Source organism: Podarcis erhardii (genome assembly GCF_964252035.2).
Source record: "Podarcis erhardii genome assembly, chromosome: 7".
Taxonomy (NCBI): Eukaryota; Metazoa; Chordata; class Lepidosauria; order Squamata; family Lacertidae; genus Podarcis; species Podarcis erhardii.
Genome location: NC_138511.1, coordinates 70403275 through 70431168, shown reverse-complemented (window position 1 = coordinate 70431168; position 27894 = coordinate 70403275). Strand labels below are relative to the sequence as shown.

General features: G+C 43.8%; 1 protein-coding gene across 10 annotated transcripts in view; it reads right to left on the bottom strand.

Moving 5' to 3' along the window:
- Positions 1-18523: 18523 nt before the first annotated feature.
- PTPRU (protein tyrosine phosphatase receptor type U) overlaps positions 18524-27894 on the bottom strand; it is a 389916-nt gene continuing 380545 nt past the window's right edge. For all 10 annotated transcript variants that reach the window (XM_081868648.1, XM_081868652.1, XM_081868653.1 and 7 more), the window contains one exon: positions 18524-22700. In XM_081868648.1, coding sequence (XP_081724774.1) covers positions 22638-22700 — 63 coding nt within the window. In that variant the 3' untranslated portion in view covers positions 18524-22637. The remainder of the gene's footprint in view (positions 22701-27894) is intronic.

Genomic DNA, 27894 nt, shown 5'->3' with positions numbered 1-27894 from the left:
CCAACACTGCAGACTGAAGCAATTGCCTGCCTGGGGTCTCTCTCGGAACTTGGACTGGCCACCCAGGATGGCAATTGAATCCTTCTAGACAAGAAAGGTCATAAATGGGCTTCCTGTTTGGCCTGGGATTTTGTGTGAGCAACAGAAGTTGCCTTACACCGAGCAGACAAATGCTCCATTCAGCTCAATAGCATCTATGTTGACTGGCAGCAGCTCCCCAGGGTTTCAGAGAGAAAATCTTTCCCAGCCCTACCTGAATATGGGGGGATTGAACCTTCTTCCTGCAAGGCAGATACTCTCCAAGTGAGCGATAGTCCTTTCCCTAATAGCAGGTTTCCTGGCTCTGATATCAGCCTTGGATTCTTACCTGTGACTGTGGTGTTCACCCTACAGTACACTAATTAACCATGGCTCAGGCCTGGACACCTCTTGATTCTGGATCCTCAACCTGGGATATTTTAACTTCCCTGGGAAACTTGAGAAAACACCAAAATCCAGGGTGGAACAATTGCTTCAGTTTCCATGTCCTGATAGGTCAGTTCCCCACGTCTCTCTCTCTCTCTCTCTCTCTCTCTCTCTCTCTCTCTCTCTCTCTCTCTCTCTTTTAAGAAAAGTGATTCCCCTTCAGAATTTTCTGCATTTTAGTGCGTTTTTAATATACACATTTTGTATGCAATTAAGCCTAATTCACACACTTTTGCAAACAGCTTTCCCATTTTGGCACGATCCTCTCCTGTGTTTGATTTTGAACCTGGGACTTTCTGCATGCAAAGCAGATGCTCTACTACTTGGCTGTGGCCATGGACTTTGGGTCAGCACATTCCCCTTCCCCTTAGAAAATGAAAAGCTACAACCATTTATTTATTTCAGTGAATTTGTACCTCGCCCTTCTTCCCAAAGTAGTGATACGAGTAACCACCATGTATTGCCTTTACCCTCCCTTTCTGCTTTTCATCCCCCTGACCCATGATATTCTTTCTCGCTGTTTCAGATACCTTCCCACACCTGAGCTTAAGACATTTTGGAGCTTACCAATATAGCAACAGGTTTTGTACATCAAGATGGAGATCACAGATCTGACACCCTGCTGTGTTCACCTGCTTGTGTTTTTGCAATATGTATAATAGGCAATTTTGAAGCAATAAGAAATATTACTTGTTTACGCACAGTGCTTTTTTTTCTTAAAAAATGTTTCGGGGCACTCTCATTTTGACTCAAGAAAATCACCATTTTATAGTTCAAACTGGGAAAAATAAATACAGTAAATAGGCAAAAGTACAAAGAACATGCGTTACACCAGGAAAGGAAATAAAGCCGCCATCGGAGGTGGTAACAACAAAATGGACCAATCACGTTAAATGCTTGCTGCCGTCCGAGAGTTAGGAAACACCATAACAGGAATGAGGCCGCCATTGGGGGTAGCAATGGAACTGAAGATTCAGCGTGCTAGAGAAGAAACTAAACATTCACAAAATGTTTAGGGGTATGCGTCCCCCCGCGTCCCCCCAGGGAAAAGCACTGTTTATGCATGTATGTTATTGAGAGTGGTTTAAAATTTTGGCACAGGGCAGCTTTCCCATGCATTTAAACTTTAGTCCTGCTTTGTTGGGACATCTGGTCAGCCACCGAGAGAGAACAACTTCATTGGCTGTCTTTGAGTTCTAGTATTATGGAAGCTGTTGTCTTTGTCCATGGAGTTTTCTTGGCAGGGATACTGGAGTGGCTTGCTGGTTCCTCCTCCAGGTGGATCACGTTTGGTCAAAACTCTCCACTATGACCTGTCCATCTTGGGTGGCCCTGCACGGCATAGCTCATAGCTTCTCTGAGTTATTCAAGCCCCTTCACCATGGCAAGGCAGTGATCCATGAAGGAGAGTCCCATGGACTGCAAGAAGATCAAACCTATCCATTCTTAAGGAAATCAGCCCTGAGTGCTCACTGGAAGGACAGATCCTGAAGCTGAGGCTCCAATACTTTGGCCACCTCATGAGAAGAGAAGACTCCCTGGAAAAGACCCTGATGTTGGGAAAGATGGAGGGCACAAGGAGAAGGGGACGGCAGAGGACGAGATGGCTGGACAGTGTTCTCGAAGCTACCAGCATGGGTTTGACCAAACTACGGGAGGCAGTGGAAGACAGGAGTGCCTGGCATGCTCTGCTCTATGGGGTCACGAAGAGTCGGACACGACTAAACGACTAAACAACAACAACAATTATGGAAGCTACACATCTCCGTTATTCAAAAGCAAGAAAAGAAATGAGCTATGTTATTTGATAATTTACAGGTTTTTCTTCACAATAAAAGTATGATGATTTGCACTCCTTTAAAAATAAATAAATCATTTCCCCATATCATATTTTTCCAGTGTAGAACTTTGCCTTAGAGGTATGCCGTGAAATTGCCCTAAGTGTCAATTGCAAGTTAATTAATCCTACCTATGATGAAATTCATTCTGATAGATCTAATTGTGGGTACATTTCCCCCAATCACTGCACAAGTTCTTTTCTCCCATTTCAAGTGGAGCTGCAGTTGAACCGTATCAAAGCCAATCATGGGCATGGAAATTTTGTTTACGCAGGAGAAAATATTCAGCTTGCTGCTACACTATACACAGGAATGAATATCATACATTCCATACATTTTAAGACACTCTTGAAGAAACTCTGTTGCTGCTGCCTGGCCAGGGTCTGATTATGTCTTCCGTTAGTTGTGTGGCAAATAAATGAATAATGCATTTAACGTGCTAGCAATCAGCCTTCATACGTCAGTTGGAGAAGAAATGCCTTATTAAAATGTCCATGCATTAAGCATGGAGAGACTTCAGGCTTGCTGGATCTAACATCTCCTCTGCCACTCCACACACCTAAATGATAAGGTTCATCAACCAAAACCAGGAGCAACACACTAAATGCTAATTTCTGCCTCAAGGAGAAGGGCTATTTCCAGGAGCTGTGCACTGGGACAGGGGCTGCCAGTGTTCTTAACCCTGCAGGCACATTTGGAGTTTTTGACTGAGTGCCACCCTCTCTGGTCACTGGTCTCCCTCTTCCCCAGATCAGTCCCAGCTACTCAACAGAAAAAGAGAGTGTGCTGCCTCTGTAAGGAACACAAAATTTTCAATGTTTACACATCAGGGTTAGTCCAGCCCAAGCAGTCTGCTTTCCATTTGACTCTGTCCCTTTTCTCCCTTTAATCACTTGCCATGGTTTAACAACCCATCAACCAGGGCTGTACAAAAAAGCCCTAAACAGGGCCTGCCCACCCATGAGACAGGGTGAAGCAGCAGCCTCAGGCTGAAATCAGTACTGAGATCTCCCTGGAAACTGGCACTGATCCTAGCGCTGCTTCTCTGCCAGCAGCAGACACAATGGGCATTGAGGCGGGAGTGCTGGCAGAGGTGGTGGGGCAGGTGGGGGCAGCGGCATGAGCAATTTGGGGGGGGGGGTGACAGATGCCACACACAGAAAATGAACTTATTTAACTTTTTTTATACGCTGATTACAATAAAACCTCAAAGCAGTTTACAAAAAAAAAACTCAATATGGCACCACTAGGGTGAGGGTATAATAATAATAATGATGATGACAATAATTATTATTATTATTATTATTATTATTATTATTATTATTATTATTTATACCTCGCCCATCTGGCTGGGTTTCTCCAGCCACTCTGGGTGGCTTCCAGCCATAATGTCCTGGAACAATATGGCACCTGAGGCATTATGAGTTTTTAAAAATAGCACTGTTACCCACTGGCCACCAAGGAAAGGCACCCAAATTCTTGTCACAACAGTATTAAAGGAATGAATGTTGGTTTCCCCATCACCTCACACACTGCCTGTTGTTTTGTTATGGCAGCTTGTAGAGAATTGGCTTTTGGGGAGTTTTCTTTCCCAACCTCCTGCATGTCCCAGGCATATCCCATCTGAACGATGCACATGGAGCTGGCCCAGAAGGGACTGGCATGCCAACTCTCATGCCATGTAATATTTCAACTAGGGTTCATTAGTCAGTAACACTTGCCAGGCAGTGAGGATGGGGGGGGGGAGGAGCCGCAAACATTTCACCCTTGCTTTATGAAAGCAAACCTTCTGATCATCTCCCAGCACCGAAGAGTGAAACAGCTGCAATTTATCAGGGACTGACCTCTAAGACATACAGGACAATCTTTTTCTCTCTCCTACAACCCATTAGAGTAATTAATGTCTGTGTTTTTTTGCTGGGGTTTTCAGAAAATTCCAGATGGCTCATTTGTAAATCCTGACTTACATAGCTGGGCTCTGTCTGGAAGGTTTGGCATTACCATCTTTTCCCGGAAATGTGGGGATGGGGTACCCGTGTCCTTTGAGATGATTGTTGATGTTTAGTCGTTTAGTCATGTGCAACTCTTCGTGACCCCATGGACCAGAGCACGCCAGGCACTCCTGTCTTCCACTGCCCCCCGTAGTTTGGTCAAACTCATGCTAGTAGCTTCGAGAACACTGTCCAACCATCTCGTCCTCTGTCGTCCCCTTCTCCTTGTGCCATCCATCTTTCCCAACATCAGGGAGGGTCTTTTCCAGGGAGTCTTCTCTTCTCATGAGGTGGCCAAAGTATTGGAGCCTCAGCTTCATGATCTGTCCTTCTAGTGAGCACTCAGGGCTGATTTCCTTAAGAATGGATACGTTTGATCTTCTTGCAGTCCATGGGACTCTTAAGAGTCTACTCCAGCACCATAATTCAATTTGAGATGATGCTGGACTCCAACTCAGCCTCAGTGAATGTGATGGCTCATGAATGATGGAGCTGAACTCTAACAACTTCTATAGGGCATACGTTCCCCATCATTGCATGAGAACATTTAACACTGGCACTTGACTCCTACTCAGTAATAACTAAGGCTCATTGCTATTCCAGACTTCCTTAACTTGCCTCCTCGCCAGCACTGCTGAGCCCAGAGAGAATGTTGCAGAGGAGGTTAGTTGAGGTGAGCCGGCACTGGTTATGAGATGGTTATTTGGGGTTCCGATTCCCCGAGGGATGCTGCAATGCTCAATCCCTCCTGATGGATTGATGCTGCTTAGAGAAAGGAATGTTTTGCATTTCAATGATTAATCCAGGCTCCAACTTCGGCAGCCCTTGGGAACGATGCGCAAAACCTCCTTCCTCGTGCCGTTATCTGTGGCAAACATGCCCCAAAAAGACTGCTAATGATTTTGCAAAGCCAATGTCACGGTATTGTTGGAAGTGACCTGCCTTGTCCTCTTCCATTCATGGATCCTTCTTCTAATCCTTGTTGACACACAGCACAGAGCATATATGCTCCAGCTCCCGACACCCACCCACCCTGGCCCAGATCTCCCTGGTGTTGAGAGGAAAGGTTCCAGGTTCAATCCATGGCATCTGCAGATAGGGCTAAGGATGCCCCCTGCTTGGAAATCAGGAGACATGCTACTGGTATGAATGGGGGAGTAACTAACTTAATCTGCACATTCTAAAACAACATGTGAACCGAAATGCAGCCGTCCTTCAAAAGCCACACCTCTGAGAATTTCACAGTGCAGTTCTCCAACCAAATAATGTGCACATATACTGATGTAAAGCATGCATTTAAATGCACATCTTAGTGCAAATAGGGACACGGGCGGCGCTGTGGGTTAAACCACAGAGCCTAGGACTTGCCAATCACAAGGTCGGCGGTTCGAATCCCCACAATAATAATAATAATAATAATAATAGTTAGCAGCCACCAGGAGGAGCTCTGCAAGCACTGCTGCCTGTGATGGTGGTAAAGAGAGAGAAAATTAAAAGTACAGTAATTATGCAGCACTCCCAGGTGGTCCATGGCTTCTGAAAACTGTATGACATCTTTGTCTAGGTTTCCCTGGAAGAATAGCTTGACAGCTGTTTATTTTTACCCTTTTTAATTTTTTATTCATAAGCATATTTTCACAGTAAAATAAATAAAAGTATACAGCAATAGAAATAACCCAAGAAGTACAGTTAGTTGAGTTAGAGTACAGTATTGACTGATTTATTTGTCCTTAAGCTGAAGTCGGTGTCAGTTTTGGGGTTTCCTACGGTCCTTAGGTAAGATGCCTTGAGTGGACCTGTTGTTGCTCCTCCTCCTTCTCCTGTTCCTGCAACCCAATTCAATTGACCAACTAATTGCCATCTAATTAGACTTTAATTAGATTTTAACCTGTTTTTAGGAGGTAATTTAATTATTGTTCGATTTTATACTAATGTTATATATCTGATGTTAGCTGCCCTGAGCCCAACTACAGGGCGGGATATAAATAAAAGTTTATTATTTATTATTATTATAACATGTACAACTACCCAGATGAAAGGTGCAATGGAAACAAAGGATGCTACTCTGTATCCTCACTGTGGTCTAGTGAGCAATCAATGGCAGCAGAAGGATGGTCAAGAGAGACTTCAGAAATAAGCAGTGGGACCAGAGTGAAGACTTTCAGGGGTGCCACACATTCAGCATCCTTCTCTAACGGCAGCTGAAAACACAGGCAGACTCCTGTTTACTCCCCTCTCTGACAAATGTAATGCAGTAATTTTCGTCAAGTGCTAGTCTTAATGGCTAACATAACCATCAAAACTCTTCCATCTAAATTCTCAACAGGAAGGTATATATATATCACATCACAAAACAAATATTCCTTTGGCGTATACAAAATATCTAATCATGTATTTATCCGTAAGTACTTCTAAAAGTCAACATAATTATTCAAGTCCCATTATGCTTAATTTGTGGCAAATTATGCATTTAGCTTTAAGTCGAGGTTGCTAGGCTGGTTAAAGCGAAGATAAAGCTTTCTGCTATTTATAAAACTGGATTTCATCAGAGATGCAACATATTTGTTTGAAACTGAGTACAGAGGCAGCAGTCCTAAGGAAATTTATCCGTGTTTACTGGGAAATGCTCAGTTGTTTTCAGTCGGAGAGTTTGGTCCTATACATGTCTACTCAGAAACATAGAACCATAGAATTGGGATCCTGAGGGTCTAGTCCAACCGCCTGCAATGCAGGAATTTCAGCTAAAGCATCAATGAAAGATGGACATCCAACCTCTGTTTAAAAAGCTCCAAGGAAAGGAAGTCCACAACCTCCTGAGACAGTCTGTTCCACTGTCTAATAACGCATCTCCTCAGATGCATTATTCGACAGTAGAAAAAGTGAGGTTAGGATTATAGACTTAATGTGTAGTCAAGACCAAAGAGACATAAGATGCTGTCTTATTCCAAGACTGGTCCATCTAGTTTAGTATTTTCCACAGAGCGTGTTCTCCTTCATGGAGAGCACGTGTTGCGGTGGGGTCTGCTGAGCCACCCCTCTTTTACCAGGCAGGGTCTCTAAAGATGGCCTGGGGCAGTGATTGGTTCACTGGGTTGCTGGGGTAAAAGTTATGTTGCAATTTTGGTGGGAGGGGTAAAATGTTTAAATACTGTGCACGCAGCCTGGAGCTTTCTCTTTGCTGCATGCAACGGATCACCCGCCCACCCGCCCTTTAGTAAGGGGTTGTTGCATTGACCTTGCTATGCCTGTCATGGGGTTGTCTGCCGTTGGGGCAGGGGCCTGGTAGGAATTTTGTCCATCTGGCTGATTGGCTGGGCCATTTGGTTTTTGCCTACTGCGTAGCAAATCGTCACAACTTGTAAGGTTGCGGTTAGGCATTGGTTATAAATTGGTGGAGGAGGGGTTAGGATAGGCTGGGCCTGCCCCTCCATGGTTGCTGCGGAAAGGGAATTCCGTTAAAGGAATCCTGGGGCTTGCCATGTTTTCGTCCAATCCCTGGAATGGGACTAGGGCCGGCAAGCCTTCGGGGAGCATGCGGATGAGAATTGAGGGTCTGTGGCCCAGCTCCATTTCTCCCCGACTTGCTTTCCCCCGCACTGTCTTTCGGTGGTGCCTGGAAGTCAGTCCTGTCCCCAAGCGGGGGGACAGATAGTCTTAACCAATGCCTAAACAACCACTCACGGTTTTGTATTTAAATAAAGTTGTGGCCAAAATTATGCCAAAAACCTTAAGCAAAAATTAAGTGTGCGTTGTGAGTTATTTGGGGGGTGGCTTGGGGACCTCGACACGCAATGACTGCCAGAGATTCTCCAGGATTCCAGACTGGAGATGATTGGAACTGAAGCTGGGATCTTCTGCGTTCAAAGTAGATGGTCTACCACTGAGCTATGGTTCTTTCCTGAAACCATTCAGGACCAAAGGAGAAACCAGTAGGCACAATCGACACGTTTGCAGGGGGTAGGTAAACATCTTTCTCATTATTATTATTTGTACAGGCCTTTTAGATGTTCAGTTTATGGGTGTTTGTGCTGGTTTTTACTGTTTTGCTGTGATTTTATTGCTCAGTTTTGGTAAGCCACTCTGAGAGCTGAATAACACCTAATTAATATCACAAACAAAACCATTTTAAAACAAATAAATGTATAAATAAATAACTCAGCGGTTAAAGAGGCATTTCGAAAGACAAATATGGGCAATGGCTAAATGACTACATCTGTAACAAGGTGAAAATCTGGGATTAGAAATGGTCTAAAAAGTCCATGACTCTGAAACTGGGAGTCAGCAGCAACTCCTTGCATTGCTTTGAGCTAGATTTTTTGGTTGCTCATTTTATTTTTTTATTGAGATGCTAGTTTCTCCAGCATTACATCATTGTTGTTCTAGGAAATCCGCTGATTTCAAAATGTTGGCAAGACCAGAATTAACCTCCACTAAAACCTAGCGCCTTTATTTCTCTCTGCGGCTCGGGAATTAATAATCGCAGCTGCTGAATTCCTAGCAACTAGCAACCAGGGGCCTAACCTTGGTTGTTTGGTGGAACGGCTTTCTTAGGCTGAGAATGTGGCAGAGCAATTTGCCCCAGGTCAGTGTTATGATTTGAAACCAAGACCAGAGATTTGTGCTGACTCCAGGTTTTGGTGGGGGGGGGGGAGGGACATGGGAACATAGGAAGCTACCCAGTGTTGGTCGGTGCTCACTGGGAATGATGAAGCAGAAGACAGAGTGGCTCAGTAAATAGAGCCAGAACCAATGACAGGGAGAACCAACTAATTCTAGGTTGACCCCCATCCTCCTCACTGTGGGTTTATTATGGCGCTGGAGGAGGAGGGAGCTGACAGCCAGTACCACCCCCTGGGCTGGTTGTAAGTAGACTGACATTGGTGGAACCCCATTCAACCTCAGAGGAAGCTGCCGTATACCAAGTCTGACCACTGTTGCGTTGTTCCTCTTCTTTGCACCCATCATTGCAGTTGAACAAAGAGAGGCACCAAGAAGGAGAGCTGTAGCTTCATATGTTCCTAGGTGCAAGAAGCAGATATGCATTTGGGATGTGGGCTTTGGGAGACTTTTGAATATGCCGATCCTTTAAACAGGTCCTGCAAGGGTTTGAGGTTAGCAGATGGTCAGGTGGTGTGGTCTGCTGCCAGATAATAGCAATCCATTTATATATACAGTAGTACCTCGGGTTAAGTACTTAATTCGTTCCGGAGTTCCGTTCTTAACCTGAAACAGTTCTTAACCTGAAGCACCACTTTAGCTAATGGGGCCTCCTGCTGCCGCCACGCCACCAGAGCACGATTTCTGTTCTCATCCTGAAGCAAAGTTCTTAACCGGAAGTACTATTTCTGGGTTAGCGGAGTCTGTAACCTGAAGCGTATGTAACCTGAAGCATATGTAACCTGAGATACCACTGTATTTCTGTCTATCTATCATCTATCTATCTATCATCTATCTATCTAATCAATCTATCTATCATCTATCTCCATCTATCGGTATCATCTATCTATCTATCATCTATCTATCTATTTCTATATTTCAGATTCATTCATATATCTATTTCAGATTCTGCTCCATCCATTAGAGCAAACTTTGGATTAACAAGATGAACTGAATGCTCCTGGAAGCCACCCTCCTCTTTTGCATGCCCTTAATTATGGCCACTCAAAAAATTATATGTGCTTTAATCAATTAATTCTGAAAAATATGCTTATGATTAAAACAACAGTTTTTTAAAGAAAAAAAATAACATATGGGCTTCATTTTTTATTGAGATAGTGTGTGCATATGTCACAGCAGGCCCCCTCTGGTGCTTCCATCTGTGTGAGAGTGGAGAGGGGAGGAATGTCTCGCCTAAGAAGCTACCTACCAGTTTTAGAAGTACCACAGGGTTATAGCTAAGCGGCAGAGTGCATGCTTTTGCATACAGAACAACCAAGGTTCATTCCCTGACAAGTCCAGATAGGCCTGGGAGAGACCCCTGCCTGCATTCCTGGAGAGCGAATGCCAATCAGTGCAGAAAATACTGAGCTGGCTGAACCAATGAAGTGACTCAGTGCAAGGCAGATTTCTCTGTTCATAGGTACTTATATAAAAGTAATTAAAAGTGTCTTGCTAGATTAATTGAGAATGTCTTTTTAGTTGCTCAAATTGTGGTGGTTTGTTTTTTTTAAATTAAAAAATCAATTCATCTAATCGATCAGTTGATTTACAGATGGAACATGACTTATCAGAGGCAGACAGATCAAATGGGAGACCGTATACACCCTGTGAAGGTCTCACAGGTTTCAAGGTCAGGGTGTTTCCTGCTTGGCAGGGGGTTGGACTCGATGGCCCTTGTGGTCTCTTCCAGCTCTATGATTCTATGAGATGCTATTGTGCCTATGTGGAGAAGTGGCCAATGTTTCTGATGCCATCCAACCTGCCTGGGTACACCATGCACATGCAGTAGTCCAGTGGCAAATTAAGAAGTGAAGGGTAATGAGAAATGCATTCCCTTTGGGGCAACCTTCGGAGGACCATGTGCCAGGTGCAGGTGGTGCTGTGCAAAAGTGGGCATAGCGATGAATGCAAATGTTACCTTTGTAAAGAAGGCCCATTTCTGCGCATGCTCACACACAGGCAGTCTTCCACCCAAACAGGCAAGAGACTATCAGAGTTCAAGGACAAACCTCAGCCAAGCAAAAACTGAAGGGTGTGAAGTAGAGCAATTTGGGGGGGGGGGGATCATGAGACAAAGATTCTTGAGAGCAGAAGCAGTAAGGCCTACAAGACCTACACAATCATTCAAGCCTGCTAACTGTTAACAGCAAACTGCTAAGTCACTGTGACTCGTGACTCATCTTGAGTGATGACTCATTGCATGGCCAGGTGGAGCCACCACCACCCCGACCCCAGGCGACCCCGGGAGGAATAATGACTCATGACAATGTGTTATGGGATTAAAATTGACCACAACTTTATTAAACTTTCAGATGTAGGGAGACCTTGGCTTAGGCATTGGGCATTTATCCCTCCCAGTCCCCGGCTGGGGATCTGAGGAACATCAGGGTTATCCAAACTGTGTGGGGATTGGGCTTCCTCTGGAAAACGTATGTTTAAGCAGAGAGCCTGCAGCCCCATTTTGCCGCAACGCAGGGGAGCGCACTGACAACCTAACGGCGTATGTGACTCCCCTCAGCACAACTGCGTGGCTCCCCTCAGTGACTCCCCTCAGCACAACCCCTTTAATGGAGAACCCTGGGATCGCCGTCATGGGGGGGGGGGATGGGTCACCGTTTCATGCCCCCCCCTTCAATTTAGGGAAGGTAGACTAAAGGATTCCGCCCTAGGCCTGAAACAGCCAAAGTTGTGATGTTTTGCTACGGGGAAGGCAAAACCTGCTAATGCAGGGAAATTCCTTCTTGGTCCTTCAACAGCAACCATCAATGACTGTTCCAGTGCCCGCATACCTGTAAAGAAGAGCTCCACGTGAAATTACTGCATTGATTACTCTTACATGAGAGATATGAATAAAGGCCAGTTGTGTCTTTTAGTACCACAGCAGCTTTCTACAAGTGAAGCAGGGTTGGGAGAGGTGTTGATTGTCTATCAAATCTGGAAGTGAGCCAACAGAAATGACTTTTTCCCCCTCCCCCAGTCGTTACCAACACTTGTGGGCACATGACTTCTCAATGAGTGGGAGAACAGCAACACCCTTCTTTGCCAGTACTCACAGGCAGAAAGGACAACCGCCGTAATTACATTCCACTATAAACAGAGCTCTCGAGTTTAATTTACATTATTCTCTTTTTATTATTTATTGGCAACATTTAATTACCACATCCTTCACCATCCGTAATTAAAGATTCAAAACAGGCTTGACGACTCAATTAGGGTCTTTTAAAAGTTTTATTTTGGTGTGCGCCTCCATTAAATTAAGGTTCAACTTTTACTGGAAGTCTTTAATATCGCAACGCATTAAACTGACGGCTTGCTTTGTTATGTATAAATCACCCCAGACAAAAGCTGGCAAGCTCTTACTCAGAAATCCCTGGTCACAATGTAATTTTATTTAGCAGTTAGGCATGGCATAAAGGAGTTCCTTCCTCTTCCTTTTTGCTGTAAAGCCAACAATGGTTAATTTTACCCAGCAAGCCCCCATTAATTCCTAAGGGGTCTGCTATATCGTGATATATTTTTCTTGCTAGCATTTGGGAATTTGGGGGTGTTCCTTAACGGCAAAGTTTAGTCATTTTGACATGGTCCCTTAGGGATCATGAAGGAACTTTCACACCATGCATTTAAAGCACCATTATACTATTTTAAGCAACCACAATTCCCAGAGTGGCTTTGGGGAATAACCAGTCTCATATAACCAACATGCTTAAGTCTAATGAATGCATGAAGGGGTTAATAACATAGAGAAAGATGCCCTGACAGTCTTAACCTAGGTCACACCCCCTTACCTTGGGAGGAAATGGGTAATCAAGTCTTTGTTCCCTCCCCAGTCTACATGAGAAGATCAGTATGTGAAGAAGGTTGAGCTGGTTTTTCGAGCTCAGCTGCATGACTCTCACAAGCCACTCCATATCAATAACTTAGGAACTTTCACCATTTTACAGCTAAGCTGAATTTTACTGCCTGTGCGACTTTACATGAATCTGACCTTCAGAGAATTTGTAAGTAAACAATTTTTTAATAAAAAAATTCCTTCCAGTAGCACCTTAAAGACCAACTGATTTAGTTCTAGGTATGAGCTTTCGTGTGCATGCACACTTCTTCAGATACACTGAAACAGAAGTCACCGGACCTTTCTAGAAGGTAAGAAAGGTCCGGTGACTTCTGTTTCAGTGTATCTGAAGAAGTGTGCATGCACACGAAAGCTCATACCTAGAACTAAATCAGTTGGTCTTTAAGGTGCTACTGGAAGGAATTTTTTTATTTTGTTTTGACCATGGCAGACCAACACGGCTACCTATCTGTAACAATTTTTTAATGTTAAACATGTGGTCTTTTCCTATGCTGGGGGAAGAAGGAAACTTGGAAATAAACTTGTTAAGAGGACATTTTGGAACTCACCTGGGGGCATATTTTAAAGATCTAACAGCTTATATTTCCATCCTTTACTTTATTGCATGATTTGCGACTTTAAATCTCTGCTGAGTTTCTCTCACCAAAGAGAACTTGCCCCAAACTTGGATCTTGGCATCCAGGAATTCTCTCTCTCATTATATCGCCAACAGGTTTAACAATCAAGGAAACTCTGAGAACTGTAAGTCTGGAGGGAAATAGGGACCTTTCTTTCTTTCTTGCATTTATATTATAACTTTTTCTCCAAGGAGCTCAGGGTGGCATACTTTTTCATTCCTCATTTAACACGTACAACAACCCTGGGTTAGGCTGAGAGACAGTGACTTGTGCAAGGTAAGTTTCATAGCCAAGTGAGGATTTGAACCCGAGTCTCCCAGGTCCTGAGGACTTCTGGTTTATGCGGCTAGTGAATGGATGCTTAGGACTTGGGTTCTGGGACAGCCATCTGATTTATTGCTTTATAACCTGTTAACAGGTTAGTCTCACCCTTCCAGGTGCGCTTCTTGAATATTTGAAGCCAGGGTAACCAATCCAGACTATTGGATACAGGCACATCATCTGAAACATGGTGATGTTTTGTATCCTACCATCTTACTTTTGTGAAAGCATTCTTCTCCCTCCTAATTAGGCCATATGGCTCGATGTTTTGTATTTACTTCTTGCTATTAATTATTCTTCGTCCATTTTTTAAAAAATGCTCACTACTTTGGGTACCATTTTGTGGAGAAGTGGCATACAAATAAACAGGTGTTGTTGATGATGATATGAGCAAACTCCAAGACTTGCTGAATTACTATCTGTCATGCAGATGCTGAAGGGCTATGGAAAACAGAAAAGCAAAATGGTCTAGCCCAGGGGTCAGCAAATTTTTCCAGCAGGGGGGCAGCCCACTGTCCCTCAGACTTTGTGGGGGCCGGACTATAAGCCATCCCTCCCCTACAACTCTCCCCTCCCTTCTCCACAGCACTGGCTGCTTACCTGTGTCTTGCGAGCGGCAGGGGCTGGCGGAGGCGGTGGAGGCAGAGGGACAATGAGCAGTGCACGAAAGGGCTCTGGAGAGGGGCTGCTTAAAATGGCGGCCGCTTGAGCGTTGCTGCTGATGGCACCAACAAAGCCCAGCCCCCTTCCTCCTCTAGGCAGGGCAGAGAGAAACCAGGAGGAGGGAGGGGAAAGGAGGAGGCGGTGCCATGGGAGGGAGGGGGGAGAGGGAAAGAGCGAGCATGCTGGTGATCCATGTGGCAATTCCCGGACCGTCCGTGGGCCGGATCCAGAAGGCAATTGGGCCTGATCTGGCCCATGGGCCTTAGTTTGCCAACCCATGGTCTAGCCATACCTGAATAGGTGTGCTGTTTAACGGCCAACATCTTTCCATCCCTAGAACAGAAGTTTCACCGACCGGGTTATGTAAGTCAAGGGGGGGGGGAATCTCCAGCCTATGGGTCAAATGTGGCCCCTCAGCTTATCTAGCCCTCTCAAAGTCACATCCTGCCTCTCCTCAAGCCACACCCCTCACTGGTTCTTCTTCCTACCATCCCTGAATGTTACAGCCTGGCTGAAATGTCCCACTGAACTCTGAGAATTCATCTGGCTTCACTGGATGGAGGTGGTAGATTTGTGATGATGTTGCCTTCCGCAGAGATCGAAAATGTCAGTCGGCATGATTCCCATAACAGAGTTGCAAGGGAACCAGTGCAAATTTCTATTATGATGATGATGATGATGATGATGATGATGATGATGCCAAGAACCATCCTCCTCCCCCGAGCACATGAATAAAATGTTGGAACTTCCTTTTTGCCATTTGAAAATGTTTTATTTCATTGGCTTCGTTTTTTTGTTTTGAATTTTATTAAAAAGGAAGGGAGAAAGAGCACCACTGATTTTGTAATACCGATAAACATTATCCATATGAACAACAGTGTCTATATATATTTACACATATGCCTCTATATACATAGGTCTCTATGTACATATGCCCATAAACAAGATTTTTGTGTTACCTTGGATGAAAATCTCAAAGAGAGTTGGAAAGTTGTTACCCTTTATAGCACTTGGATTTATTTATTTTTTTAAATGCTTGCCCTTGTCGAGAGATAAGAGTGAAAATATTAAACATCTGGCCATATGAGGTTCTTCTCAAACTCTGAATTTTCCCTAGAGACTGAAAGAATCATTGTGTGAGTTGCCTTTTTCCCTTTCCTTCCCTTTGCACATCATTTGGGTGGGGAATCAACTCTGAGCTCCCGCATGGATCTGTAGAAAATAACTCTGTAGGTCTCTGGTTCACCTATGCTCTGGTCAGAATCATTTGGCAGCTGGCTGATACACCAACAAGACATAGTGCATGGACCAAGTGGTACCCTTTAGCAAATGCAGCTCATCTCAGAAATGAGATGTGACATTGGGCTCATTGAGAATGCAGACATTTGATGTTAATTTCCACAAATGAAACCAGGTCTACATTTCATTAACCTCAGCATCCCCTGCAAATCCTTAGTATCTATTCTGTTAGGTCACACCAGCCTATCAGAATCAATTAACCACCCAATCTCCCACCTATCAGCAGATCCATACTACATACATCCATTTTATTTGATTGCTGCCTTACAGGAAATAAACAGAGGAATAAGACTGTAGAATTACTCCTCCTCCAGCCTGCTATTTTTGCAGCAAAAGCTACTGACAAGACTGGAATGGATGAATGTATCTATTTCTCTTCTTTCTCACTTTGTGGGTTTTAAAATCCACAATCCCCTTCTATTTTCTTCGGTAATGTTTCATTTTGGATTGTTTGGTCTTTTAATATATTGTAAACTGCTCTGAGAATTTTGCCTAAAAATGTAAAGCTGTATAGAAATGAAATGAATAATAATATTTTTTCTACAGTAAAAATAATTTTAAAAATCCTTCCAAACATGTTTTTAAATACATATTTTCTCTCCAAAATATTTTTTAGATATTTAATTGCATATTTTGATAATATAAACTGCTGGCAGCTGCAATAATTGGAGGAGTGCTAAAGCCAGTGAACAGCTAAATTCTCATGCACATATGAGTCTGAAAGGTGTGGATCAAGACATTCAATGTAGAAATTCAGAAAGGACGAATTCCTAAGCTGCAAGAGAATGGAGCATTTTAAGCATATCTTAGAGTGGAACAATAATGAAGCTGGATGGGGATGAAGATGATGATTTGGCACTTCCTTGAGTGGGGGGAGATACGTGACAATATAGTGTTGGAAAGATTTTTTTCCAAACTTAAATTCAGTTCTCCATATTTTGCAATTTTGAAAAAAAAAAACTCCTAAAAATTAATGAACAATTTGGTGCTATTTTTTCCTAATAAGTACATTTTTGTATGTGTACAGTTTTGACTAACGTAGATATTTTGGTATGTTATTTTTCTCTAATGTATTGCTTTTATTGGCATTTTTGGTAAATATTGTCTGGCTGTGGTACTACATCACAAAATTCAGTTATGCGTGAATTTGAAGGAGGACTCTGTTTTGGTTTGCATATTTTTTTGGAAAATGCAAGTCTCATTGATTTGTCCTTAAATGCAAACTGTCTCAAATTTCTCTCTAATGTCACTGCTGGGTTTTAAGAGAACTCTGAAAATGTCTTTCTTTCAGCCTGCTTTGGGGTAACATTTGGGGAAATGGCTGCACATGTGGATGGCTTTCACGAATGGTTAAATTGCCATGTTTTGGGTATTTGTTTTTTAATATATAGTTTGTTATGGCATCGAAAATGCTGCGAAAACCTAAATAGCAAAATACATTAAAAAAAAAAAATCCTGTGTTTTTCTGCATTTTTCAGTGTGCCCTGAAAGTCCTTTCAATAAATAAATGTGCGTCACCTCTCAATCTACTCCAGGCTAAACATACCCAACTCCTTCAACCATTCCTCATAAGTCTTGATTTCCAGATCCTTTATCATCTTAGTCACCCTTCTGCTGCAGCTTGTCAATATCCTACTTGAACTGTGGTGCCTGGAACTAGACACAGTATTCCAGGTGGGGTCTGACTAAGGTGGAATAGAGTGGTACAGTCACTTCCTCTCTGGACACTATACCTCTGTTGAAACAGCGTTACTAGGGTTGTACTACTTTTCTATTGGTGCCGCATGTTTTCTGGAACATTGACCTGAGCAATGCACTTGAATGACATGATTCTCCCCACGCCTACCCCACTGTGGAAATCTAGAATATTTTATCGCCTCTCAACATCTGCTCTTTTCTATTTCCACTACCAAAACAAGACTCCACTCCAGTACGGGTCCTATTTACCATTCTTTAGGGCAGGAGGGTTTCCTGGCACAGCTGGGTGGATCAACTTTTATACCCAGCCCACTAAATCCTGAGGTGACCTTTGGAATTAGCTGAGGAGAGGCCATCTCGAGCTTGTTTTATCTGACACGAGCCCTCCCTGTGCTCGGTTGCGACTTGGCGGGCACTCTCCTACCCAACCTTGGTTAGTATAGGACTTGTTCTGTTTGCTGTTTACTTGGAGCCATATAGCGAGTCCCCCATGCAAGAGGTCCCACTTGGCTTTGAATTTCTTGTGGGGATTGTTTGCCCATACTGGCCTTGGTCATCAGGTGGTTCTCCATTGCAGGGGGAAGTTACAGTGTCAGGTTCGGTAAACTGGGACACAAGGAGAAATAATTGGTGAGCACCTTGAAGCAAGTTCTAGGAGATGAAGGGCTGCTTCATCAGACCTGTCCATCAATGCTTCATGGCTGGAGGGTAGGGACAGGAACCCTGCTCAACCACTCAAAGCCTTATGGCTAGAGGGGTGTGGGAAGAGTTCAGAATTCCCTCAATGTGCTAGCAAGGAGTGGGGAATTAACTGCTCCAAGGCCTTGAGCCATGGTAGCTCATCCAACAAATCTGAGTCTGAGGGATCACGTTCCTATCACTCAGATTTCTAGAGATTAATAAATTCAGACCATTCTGATAGCCTAACTGTTTCGCATAGCAGTCTTACCCATTTGAAGATCCAGTTAAAATAATTCAGTACATTTGTTGCCATTCAAAACCCCCAACTTTTGTTTAGCATCTCTCTTTTACAGGTGTGTGGATGCCACGTGACACGTGAGTTTCACAATCTGCCTCTACCGAGGTTATTTATAATATATATAAATTCCTTGGAAGGATAGCTTTTGTATGAACTGTCTTGTCTTTATTGAAGGCATTAGCATTTTTCATACAAATTTGTGTTTCTCCAATGGGATGAATGAAGCAGCCCATTACGTCTACTCGGGCGACCAGGAGTCCACACACAGAGTTAAAGCTTCTGAGCATCAGCAAAACAGCCAGGTGTCGATGGACAGAGTGGGTGGGACTGCAGAATGTCATTTCCCACAAGTATCAAACAAACATACGGTGGAAAGTAAGGAACGAGAATATAAAAAGAGCCCCCAAAGTCCCATCGTGTCATCGCAACTTCAGAGCAAAGAGATCTGGATGGTTCATTTATTAACCACTGCTGCTTTTTTCATCATGCAGGTTGGGAAAATGTTCCTCCCATCCAAACCTGAACATCTAGCATCCCTTTAAAATAAAATTAAAAAAAAAAAACTGAATTGCAATCCGATGCACGTTTGCATGACACCAGAGCTTGAATGCAGTGGGAGTAAATGTGCATAGGATTGCATTGGCACAGTCTCCTTGATCCAAAATATCTGAGGGATGGATGCCCCAGTTCAGCTTTAGACATGCATAGCCATCAGGGCTGCAATGCTTTGCCATTAATAGATTCAAACCATTCTGGTAGCCTAAAAAATGTTGCCCCATTATTAGGGCAGATTTAAACTTTTTGCAAAATTGTTTTTTTAATAAAAAAAATAACAGTTATGTATCAAAATTGGCATCCCCACTGTGTGTGTGAGAGAGGGGAATTATGCTTCTATGACGATGCTTGCTGCAATATGTGTACACATCTTGATAAACAAAATATGCTTATTTGCTTTTTATTTATTTATTTGCCATGTAAGCAGACTTTTCCATTTGGATGGGCGTTAACTGTTGGGGTGTCTGATCCAGAGGAGATGCACATGGCAGTAGCTTTTTATTTCCCCATAAATAGGGCCGCACTGCTCAGTAACGAAAACAATGGATATTAGCAAGCATCCTCAAAATAATTGCTTGACTTATATCTTGCTTGCTAGGTGTATAAGGTGAAGGTTTCTGAGCACTACTTCCATAAAACTTTTTTCCCCAAGGAAGGACACCTTTCTGGTATTTGGGACACATCCCGTGTTACTTTTCATCAAGGAGACTTACCGTATGACACTATGTGTACTCTGAAATAGAATCCTGCACTAAGAATGGCTGGATTTGGCAGCCAATATAAAGAATGCAAATAAACCCAATCTGCACAATGCCTCTTAATTTTGCAGGATTCCAAAATCTTTACCATTTTGTATAATCTGTTCCAATTTTTGTAGTCATAGGAGGTGGTCAGGAGCTGTGCAGAGCACTGAAACGCCATTGCCAGTCTCTGAAAATCCAACTCGGCAAAACCTCTGTCTTCAGAGAGTTCATCAAGCATTTCAAGAATGAATCTGTGATCTTGAAGACTGGAACTCAGTCATGTGTTGTTGTTCTTTTTTAAAAAAAACACACACACACTAAGATGAAAGGTCTCAGCAAGCTGAATTCAGTGCCACATTCTACACCCTTGTGAAATAGTGCCATTGGCACAGCCTTTTAATTACTCTTGTAAAAAGTTTGTAGAAAAATGAATGGTGGTTGCCTTTGCTTTGAACACAGGAAGCCACATGTTGCTATTCACAAAAGTAGCATTTCTCAGTATGAATCTCTATGTTCAGAAAGGTGTAGAGAAGCCCTTTAATTTCAGCTTATGGTTTCCATCAGTTTCACCCTCAAATAATTCCCCCCACTACTCTGGCATTGATATCCAGCATAAGTGCCATAATGTACCCTAGGCCTTGTTTGGCTTCCTCTTAGCTAGGAGGAACAATTTTGGTTTTCATTTTTGCACAGTGACCTATTGAACTGTCTTTAACCCCTGCAGGAAAGTGGTGTCCTAAATCTTCTTGGAGGCATCATTGGTCATCTGGATGCAAAAGCCAGTGGCTGAATACAAAAGAGGGCTGGTTTCTATCACATGACTAGAAATCTGTACTCATTAGGGGTCTGCGAGGCTTGTCCCCACCCCAATTTCAGAATACCTTTTGCCTTTGCTACTCTTTGCTTCACATTTCTTAGCATTTCATCCATCTTGGTATTCCCATTTGTTGATGTTGGGTCCCCCCCCCCAGTTTTAAAAATTACTACTTTGTGCCCCCAGCTTTGGTGCTGCTGTAGCTGTGCAAAGATTCATTCCTCCTGGCAGCAACCAGGCTATCCCCCCCCCCCAAAGATTGCCCTGAACATTGTGCCATTTCAGGGCATTGTGGAACAAATAGTGATCCCCACGTAATCTGGTGGCTCCCAATTTGGCCAACATCACCACTCTGGAATGATGCAGATATTTGGGGAATGAATGGGGACTGCCAGGAATGGCTGCCAAATAAGGTAACCCTCCTAAATGTGCACAAAAGGGGGTTCTGGATAGGTCCCCCATCTGTTCCCCTTTGCATACCTCTAGCCACCAAGAGTTCTCTCCTTTCTTTGCTAGTTCAGCCAGTGTCTTGGCCAATCAGGATTTTAGGGGAGCAACTGAGACTGCAACTAGGGTCTTTCAGTGGAGAAATGAAGAGCGTCTTTGCAGGAAGACACTCCTCTGTTAATTATCTGTGAAAAGTCTGTTACCCAGAGTGGGAGGTGGCTGATGGAGGAAAGGGAAGGAAAGTGGCTCCACAGATTCTGACACACACACACACTCCAGCTGCAGGCCCAACTTCACAGCTAAGGGCACAGAATGAAGAAATGCTACCCACCCAACTCTCTTATTCTTCTGCTGGTAACCACCACAACTTATGCTTTTAAAGTTCTGATTCACTGAACCAAGCTACAGAAAATAAATGTGGAAGTGTCTGTCCCTGTGTGCCGGGAAAGCAGGCTTACCTTTCCAGGTAAAATGAATTTGAACCACATTAGTCCTATGTGCTGAAATAATTTACAAGTGACCTCCTTCCATCTCAAAGCCACAGCCAGCCCACAACCTGAAGCTCAGGCCTGACCCTTAAAGAAAGAATGGATCTGCATTGCCATTGGCATCTGTCTCATCCCCATTTGTCGGCCAGTCCTCAGAAATATGGTCAAACCCCTTTGGAGGATAGACTTTTCTGCTGAATCACTTGCTGGCGGTGTCCGAAACCACTGTATGTATGTGTCTGAAATAGAGACAGAGTTAGTTCTAGTGGCTGACATTCTGAAGAATGGTGTGATATCTGGGGTGATTCAGTGTTGGGGTAGCCCTCTTGAAAATGCCTTGAAAGGGCTGGAGGATTGACGCTCTAAAAGGGAAGCCCCTTCTAAAGCTTCTGCTGTTTGGAGTGGAGTATCCAGGCACAAAGACATGGTGGTTGTTACAAAATCTGGTCTGGCTACCTTAGTCTTGGAGCAAGTAGCCTGTGTGCTTTCTTTCTCTTAGATAATCCCCAGAATTCATTCACTGTGTTTTCCTACAGGTAAGGTTAGACCAGGGATAAATTCAGAAACACTCTTTGGAGGCAGGCATTAGTCTGGAAACAATAAACGTAGGGTTATAAACAAAGAGCGAAAAACTGTACACCTCCCAATTTTCACTGTCAGTCCAAGATGGCGCACACTTTCCCACAGAAGGGTGGTTGACAAGATTTTGCATGGTCGCCTTCAAAGAGCTTCTTATAAGCTTTCAGAACACCACTGTTTCTTCAAATCTCCTGTGCTCGTTGTGAAAGATGCTGGACTTCAGCTCTCCTCCAGTCTCGGTGGCATGGATCCCTTTCTAGGCTGTGATTGGTGCAGTCACAAGGAGATTAAGCCTGATGCTCTTCCAGCACACCGGTGTCCATACATGCACAAACAACACACAGGTGCCAAACTCCAGGCTGGCACATACACAATCATTTTGTAGATGGGATGAGTTTGTGTAGGCTCTGCTCTGCCAGCAGCTGGAGAAGTGGGAGCAGAAGCTTAGGAGGAAAGATGAAGGTAGGGGATGGACAACATGGCCCCGTATCTTGCCTTTTTAGTTTTCATTCTTTTCCTTATATTCTCTTCTCTCCTCCTCCTCCTTGCTCTTACTCAAAAGTCTGGATGCAAAATGCATGTTTGGCACAAACCCAAAACAAACACTTGCCTGCGCGCTTCTGGCAAGGTGCTATCTGGTCTCCAGTGACTCCAGGTATTCCAGGGCTATGTCATAGCAGAAGTGGTACTGTTCCTTTAAGGGGGAGGGGGGGGAGAAAAGAAGGATTGTTAAGAACAGGCAAAGTGCACATTCACCAATGCTTTGCAGTGCGTTTCCCCATAAAATAAGCATTTGGTACATAAGGTACACGTTCTTATGGGCACATTTTGTTCACCAAAACGGCATCATAAAAGTGCACAACTTGACTGGGAGTGTCAGATCAGCTCAGTCCACTGCAAAAAGCATACCAAGCAAATTTCCCCTCTGTCTCTGGCCCAGCCTTGCGAAAAATGCTCGTAAACACCCAGTGCAGGATTTACATATAAGCTAAACAAGCTATAGCTTAAGGCCCCACACTCCTGCCCCCCCCCCAAATTAAAGGAAATAAAACTAGATGTACATTTCCAAAATACAAGATAAAAAATAAATAAAATCTACATACAGCAACAGTATTTGTGTTGTGTAGGCTCCTATGATGTACATATTTTGTTATGTGCAAATGGCTTTAGATACCTATTAGGTACATAAATTACCATATAGCATATATTCAATACAAAAAACAGTGACAATTTGTTGCTGACAAAGGACAGCTGGACATATAAAGGGCCCCACTACCTTCAGTAGCTTAGGGCCTCATCAAACCTAAATCTGGCCCTGAAAACACCTCTTTGCTGGAGAAATTCACTACAATTTAATTTAATTATCACTTTATTTATTTTTATATTGGTATCTCACCTTTCCTCCAAGGAGATCAAGATGGTGTATATATTTCTGCTTCTCCTCATTTTATGCACCCCCAACAACCCAGTGAGAGAAGTTAGGCTAAGAGATGGTGACTGGCATCAGGTCAGGATCAGTGATGAGCTGTATATTAGTTCCAGGGTCACAGACAACATGGGTTGTATGTAACCCATGCTAGGCCTTCTCAGAGCAGACCCGCTATTTTTTCTTGTTGTTGTTCATTTCAGTGGGTTTACTGTGATGAAAATACAACACTGCGTCTCTGAGAAACACTTCACTGAGGAACACTATTCACTAAAAACATGGGGTGTGGGTTATGACCCTCTTGTGCTGCTTGCAGGCCCCATGACTGGCTGCTGAGGGAAACAGGATCCTCATCTAAATGAGCATTTGCTCTGGAACACAGCAAGGTGACTGATACTGAATCAGACCACTGGTCCATGTAGCTCCTTATTGTCAGTGACTAGGCAATGTAGCATCCTCCACATAAGGTAAGGTAAAGGACCCTGGATGGTTAGGTCCCATCAAAGTCGACTATGGGGTTACGGCACTCATCTCACTTTCAGGCCAAGGGAGCTGGCGTTTGTCCACAGACAGCTTTCTGGGTCATGTGGCCAGCATGACTAAATGCTTCTGGTGCAATGGAACACTTTGATGGAAACCAGAGCACACATAAATGCTATTTACCTTCCTGCTGCAGCGATACCTATTTATCCACTTGCACCGGCATGCTTTCGAACTGCTAGGTTGGAGGGCTGGGACCGAGCAACGGGAGCTCACCCCATCGCGGGGATTCAAACTGCCAACCTTTTGATCAGCAAGCCCAAGAGGCTTAGTGGTTTAGACCACAGTGTCCCCCATGTTCCTCATCCTCCACATGCTGTAATGAGGTGTGACAGGAGCTGTAGTGTCAAGAACACTTGAATCTCTCACCAACACGAACATTAAAAATGAGATAAACAACCTCAAATACATGTAAAGGTAAAGGTAAAGGGACCCCTGACAATTAGGTCCAGTCGTGACTGACTCTGGGGTTGCAGCGCTCATCTTGCTTTATTGTCCGAGGGAACTGGCGTACAGCTTCCGGGTCATGTGGCCAGCATGACTAAGCCGCTTCTGGCGATCCAGAGTAGCACATGGAAACACCGTTTACCTTCCCGCCAGAGAACCTATTTATCTACTTGCACTTTCATGTGCTTTCGAACTGCTAGGTTGGCAGGAGTAGGGACCGAGCAACGGGAGCTCACCCCGTCGCGGGGATTCGAACCGTCAACCTTCCGATCGGCAAGCCCTACGCTCAGTGGTTTACACCACAGTGCCACCCGCATCCCTTTCAAATACATGAAGAATATATTAATTGCTTTGTCCATTAATATGTAATTTTACAATAAACACATAATTTTTTAAAATGCCATCCAAATAAATTAACCCTCTTCAGCTCTTCCTGTACTGAGATCTCTTATGTAGGGCTTGCAATGGTAACCTGGCAGCTCTTTATCTGCATACATAACTGAATATGGTTATCTCTTACCACACAGGGTTGTTAAGACAAGATGGGCATAAGGAAAAGAACCATACATGCCACTTCAACCAGGCCTTTGGCTGATTGACATCCAATGCCCTTTGAAAATGTGTTGTGGAAGGCGGAGGTAATTAACTTGTATTTATCATTGTTTTTATTATGTACTTTTTAATATATTGTGATTTTATGTTGTGAACGGCCCTGAGATCTGCAGGTACATGGCAGTATACAAATTTAACAATTAATAATAATAACAATAACTTTTCTAAGCAATGGTAGGCTATTGATCTCTTCCCCCTTTGGTGCCTGCAAACAGGGCCACAAAAGCCTCTGTGAAATGGGGTGGCATTTTTCGCTCTGCAGTAGCTGCAATCCTACGCTCACTTGCTTGGAAGTAAGCGCTATTGAATCCAGCTGGGAAAATTCAGGTCCACTGGGGAAGATGCGCTAAGATTTCTCTGCATACCTTCGTTGTCCAAAAGCAAATTTCAAAATGGAAAGGAACGTTGCTGTATAAAGAAAGAGACAACAAACTCTCATGAAAGCCAGAATGCAAAAGAATGATCTGCTATTAGGATGTCAGGAGAGTAGGAAGGAAGGGGGGAAGATTTAGGCATCAGCGGAGTCCGCAACAGCCTGGGAAAGAGATGAAAGAGGAGCCAAGACCACATTTTGAAAGGGTGTTCTCTGAAGTAGAAAAACGACAGCTCCTTTTAAGAGGTCGTCTATGCAGCAGAGTGCTCTTCTTTTATCTATATCCTGCAGCTGATATGATGGATAATTCTTTTGTATTATATGAGTTTCCTACTGGGATGGTCTGAGACTATCATACATTTATGCCACAGTCGGGGGGCTGTGTGAACTGTGGGCACCTTAAAAGCGAAAAGAATAAGGATCGTGATTGATATTCTGAAGAAAATGATCTGGGGTCAGTGTTAGGTCTGAAGGCAACGGACCGGACATAGCAATGCCAATCATTTTGCCACCAATTGATCAGAAATAAACACTCCCTGAAGCACCTGCTCTGCATTTTGTACCACGTGGCGTACTGGGGCCCAGCAATAGCTGTGGCATGAAATTAGCTACATCCCGAGCCACCCAAAGCACAGGGCAGAACTACCCCAAACCCTGATTTGCCAGGCTGGAGGGGGGTCTGAACTGGGCAGAGACATCCCTCTGCTAGGCAGTGGAAGAACTGCACCACAAATTTCAGAGAAGTGAAAATTTCAAAGGATATCTGTTTTGGTTTGTGTGTTAGTTTGAAAAATGCAAACTAGGTAGTTTCTCATTAAATGCAAAAAAAGAAAAGAAATTCTTTCTCATCCCAGCTCAACTGAAAGAGGGGCTCAGGATGTGTCTGTGGCTGCCCTGCCCCCCGGGGAGGGGTGATTGGATTGCTCTGAAAATTCTTGATTTCAGTCGCCAATGGCCCATCTAGTCCAGCACCCTGTTCTCACAGTGGTCAACAAGATGCCTATGGGAAACCTGCAAGCAAACCCCAAGCACATTAGAACTCTCCCCACCCCACCTTCATGGTTTCCAGGAGTTGCTGTTCAGAAGCGTTACTGGAGCCACCATGACTAGTAGCCCTCGATAGCAGTATCATCTGTGAATTTATCCAGTCCTCTTTTAAAGCCACCCAAATTGGTGGCCATCACAGCCTCTATGGGAGCAAGTTCCATAGTTTAACTAGGCACTGCTTTGAAGAAACATTTTCTTTCATCTTTCCTGAATCTTCCAACATTCAGCTTCATTGGAGGTCCATGAACATTATAAGAGAGGGAGAAAAACATCACGTATCACATTACCTCTTCCTTGTCTTTTCTCTAAACTAAAATCTGTAAACCAAGAAGTCCCAAACACAGCAATCTTTTCTCATACGAGAGTTGCTCCATCTGCTTCATCATTTTGGTTGCCCCTTTTACTTTTTCAATAAGATGGTCAATCTGGGTCTGGGTTGCACTACAGGTGACAACCATTTTGCATGGGGGTTCTGTTCCTGGCCCCCTGTTATGCCCCATTCCACCCCACCCCCACCCCCCTGTTCTGCCCTCTTCCAGGTCCAAAAGGACCCACGCGTAGGCGGTCGCATGTCAATTGGACGCAAGCAAAAATGTTGCCGCCTGTACTTCAGACTGCAGACAGGGGTTCATGCAATGGACTATGCCCTCCCAATCATTCTGACTTGGCCTTTAACATGTGGAAGGAGCAATTAAGATATAGGCAACAACAGAAGTTTGGCTGGCTGCTAGAGAAGGCATTCCATCCAAACTCTTAAGTACAATTACCGTATTTTTCGCTCTATAACACGCACCCAACCATAACACGCACATAATTTTTAGAGGAGGAAAATCCGTAGGCATGCCACCCATAGGCATTCCCTCCATAACACGCACAGACATTTTCCCTTACTTTTTAGGAGGAAAAAAGTGAGTGTTATGGTGCAAAATATACGGTACTTCAATGGAAGCAGCAGCCAACTTTTCAAGAAACCAATTAGTTTCTTGTGGGTTGGGGAAACCTGAGCCCAGAGCCTCAGGTGCCAGTGGTCTCCAGAAGGGAAGAGAATCAAAGAGTGAAGGCAACTATACAAGAGACTATCTAATGCTTTTGGATTAAGAAAAAGAAGAAGAAGAAGGTTGTTTTCCTTGATGGCAGCATTGAAACATCAAAGTTCTGTAGCAGAAAGGATGCACACAGGGGCCAGATCCTCTGCGGGTGCAAATCAGTGAAACTCTACTAATAGCAAAACAGACAAGATCTCATTTACTCCTGTGGTGGATCATTAAATTGAGTCTTCAGGAAACAGCCTTTGCAGGTTCAGCTGAGGTTGGGGAAAGATTGTGTTCCGGATGAAAACACTAGTTTGCATCTGCTAATACCTTGCAATTTAGCCCAATAGGCTGTCCGACTCTGTGCCAGTTCTTGCATTTTTTTTATTGCTTTCACTTAATTCCTATCCTC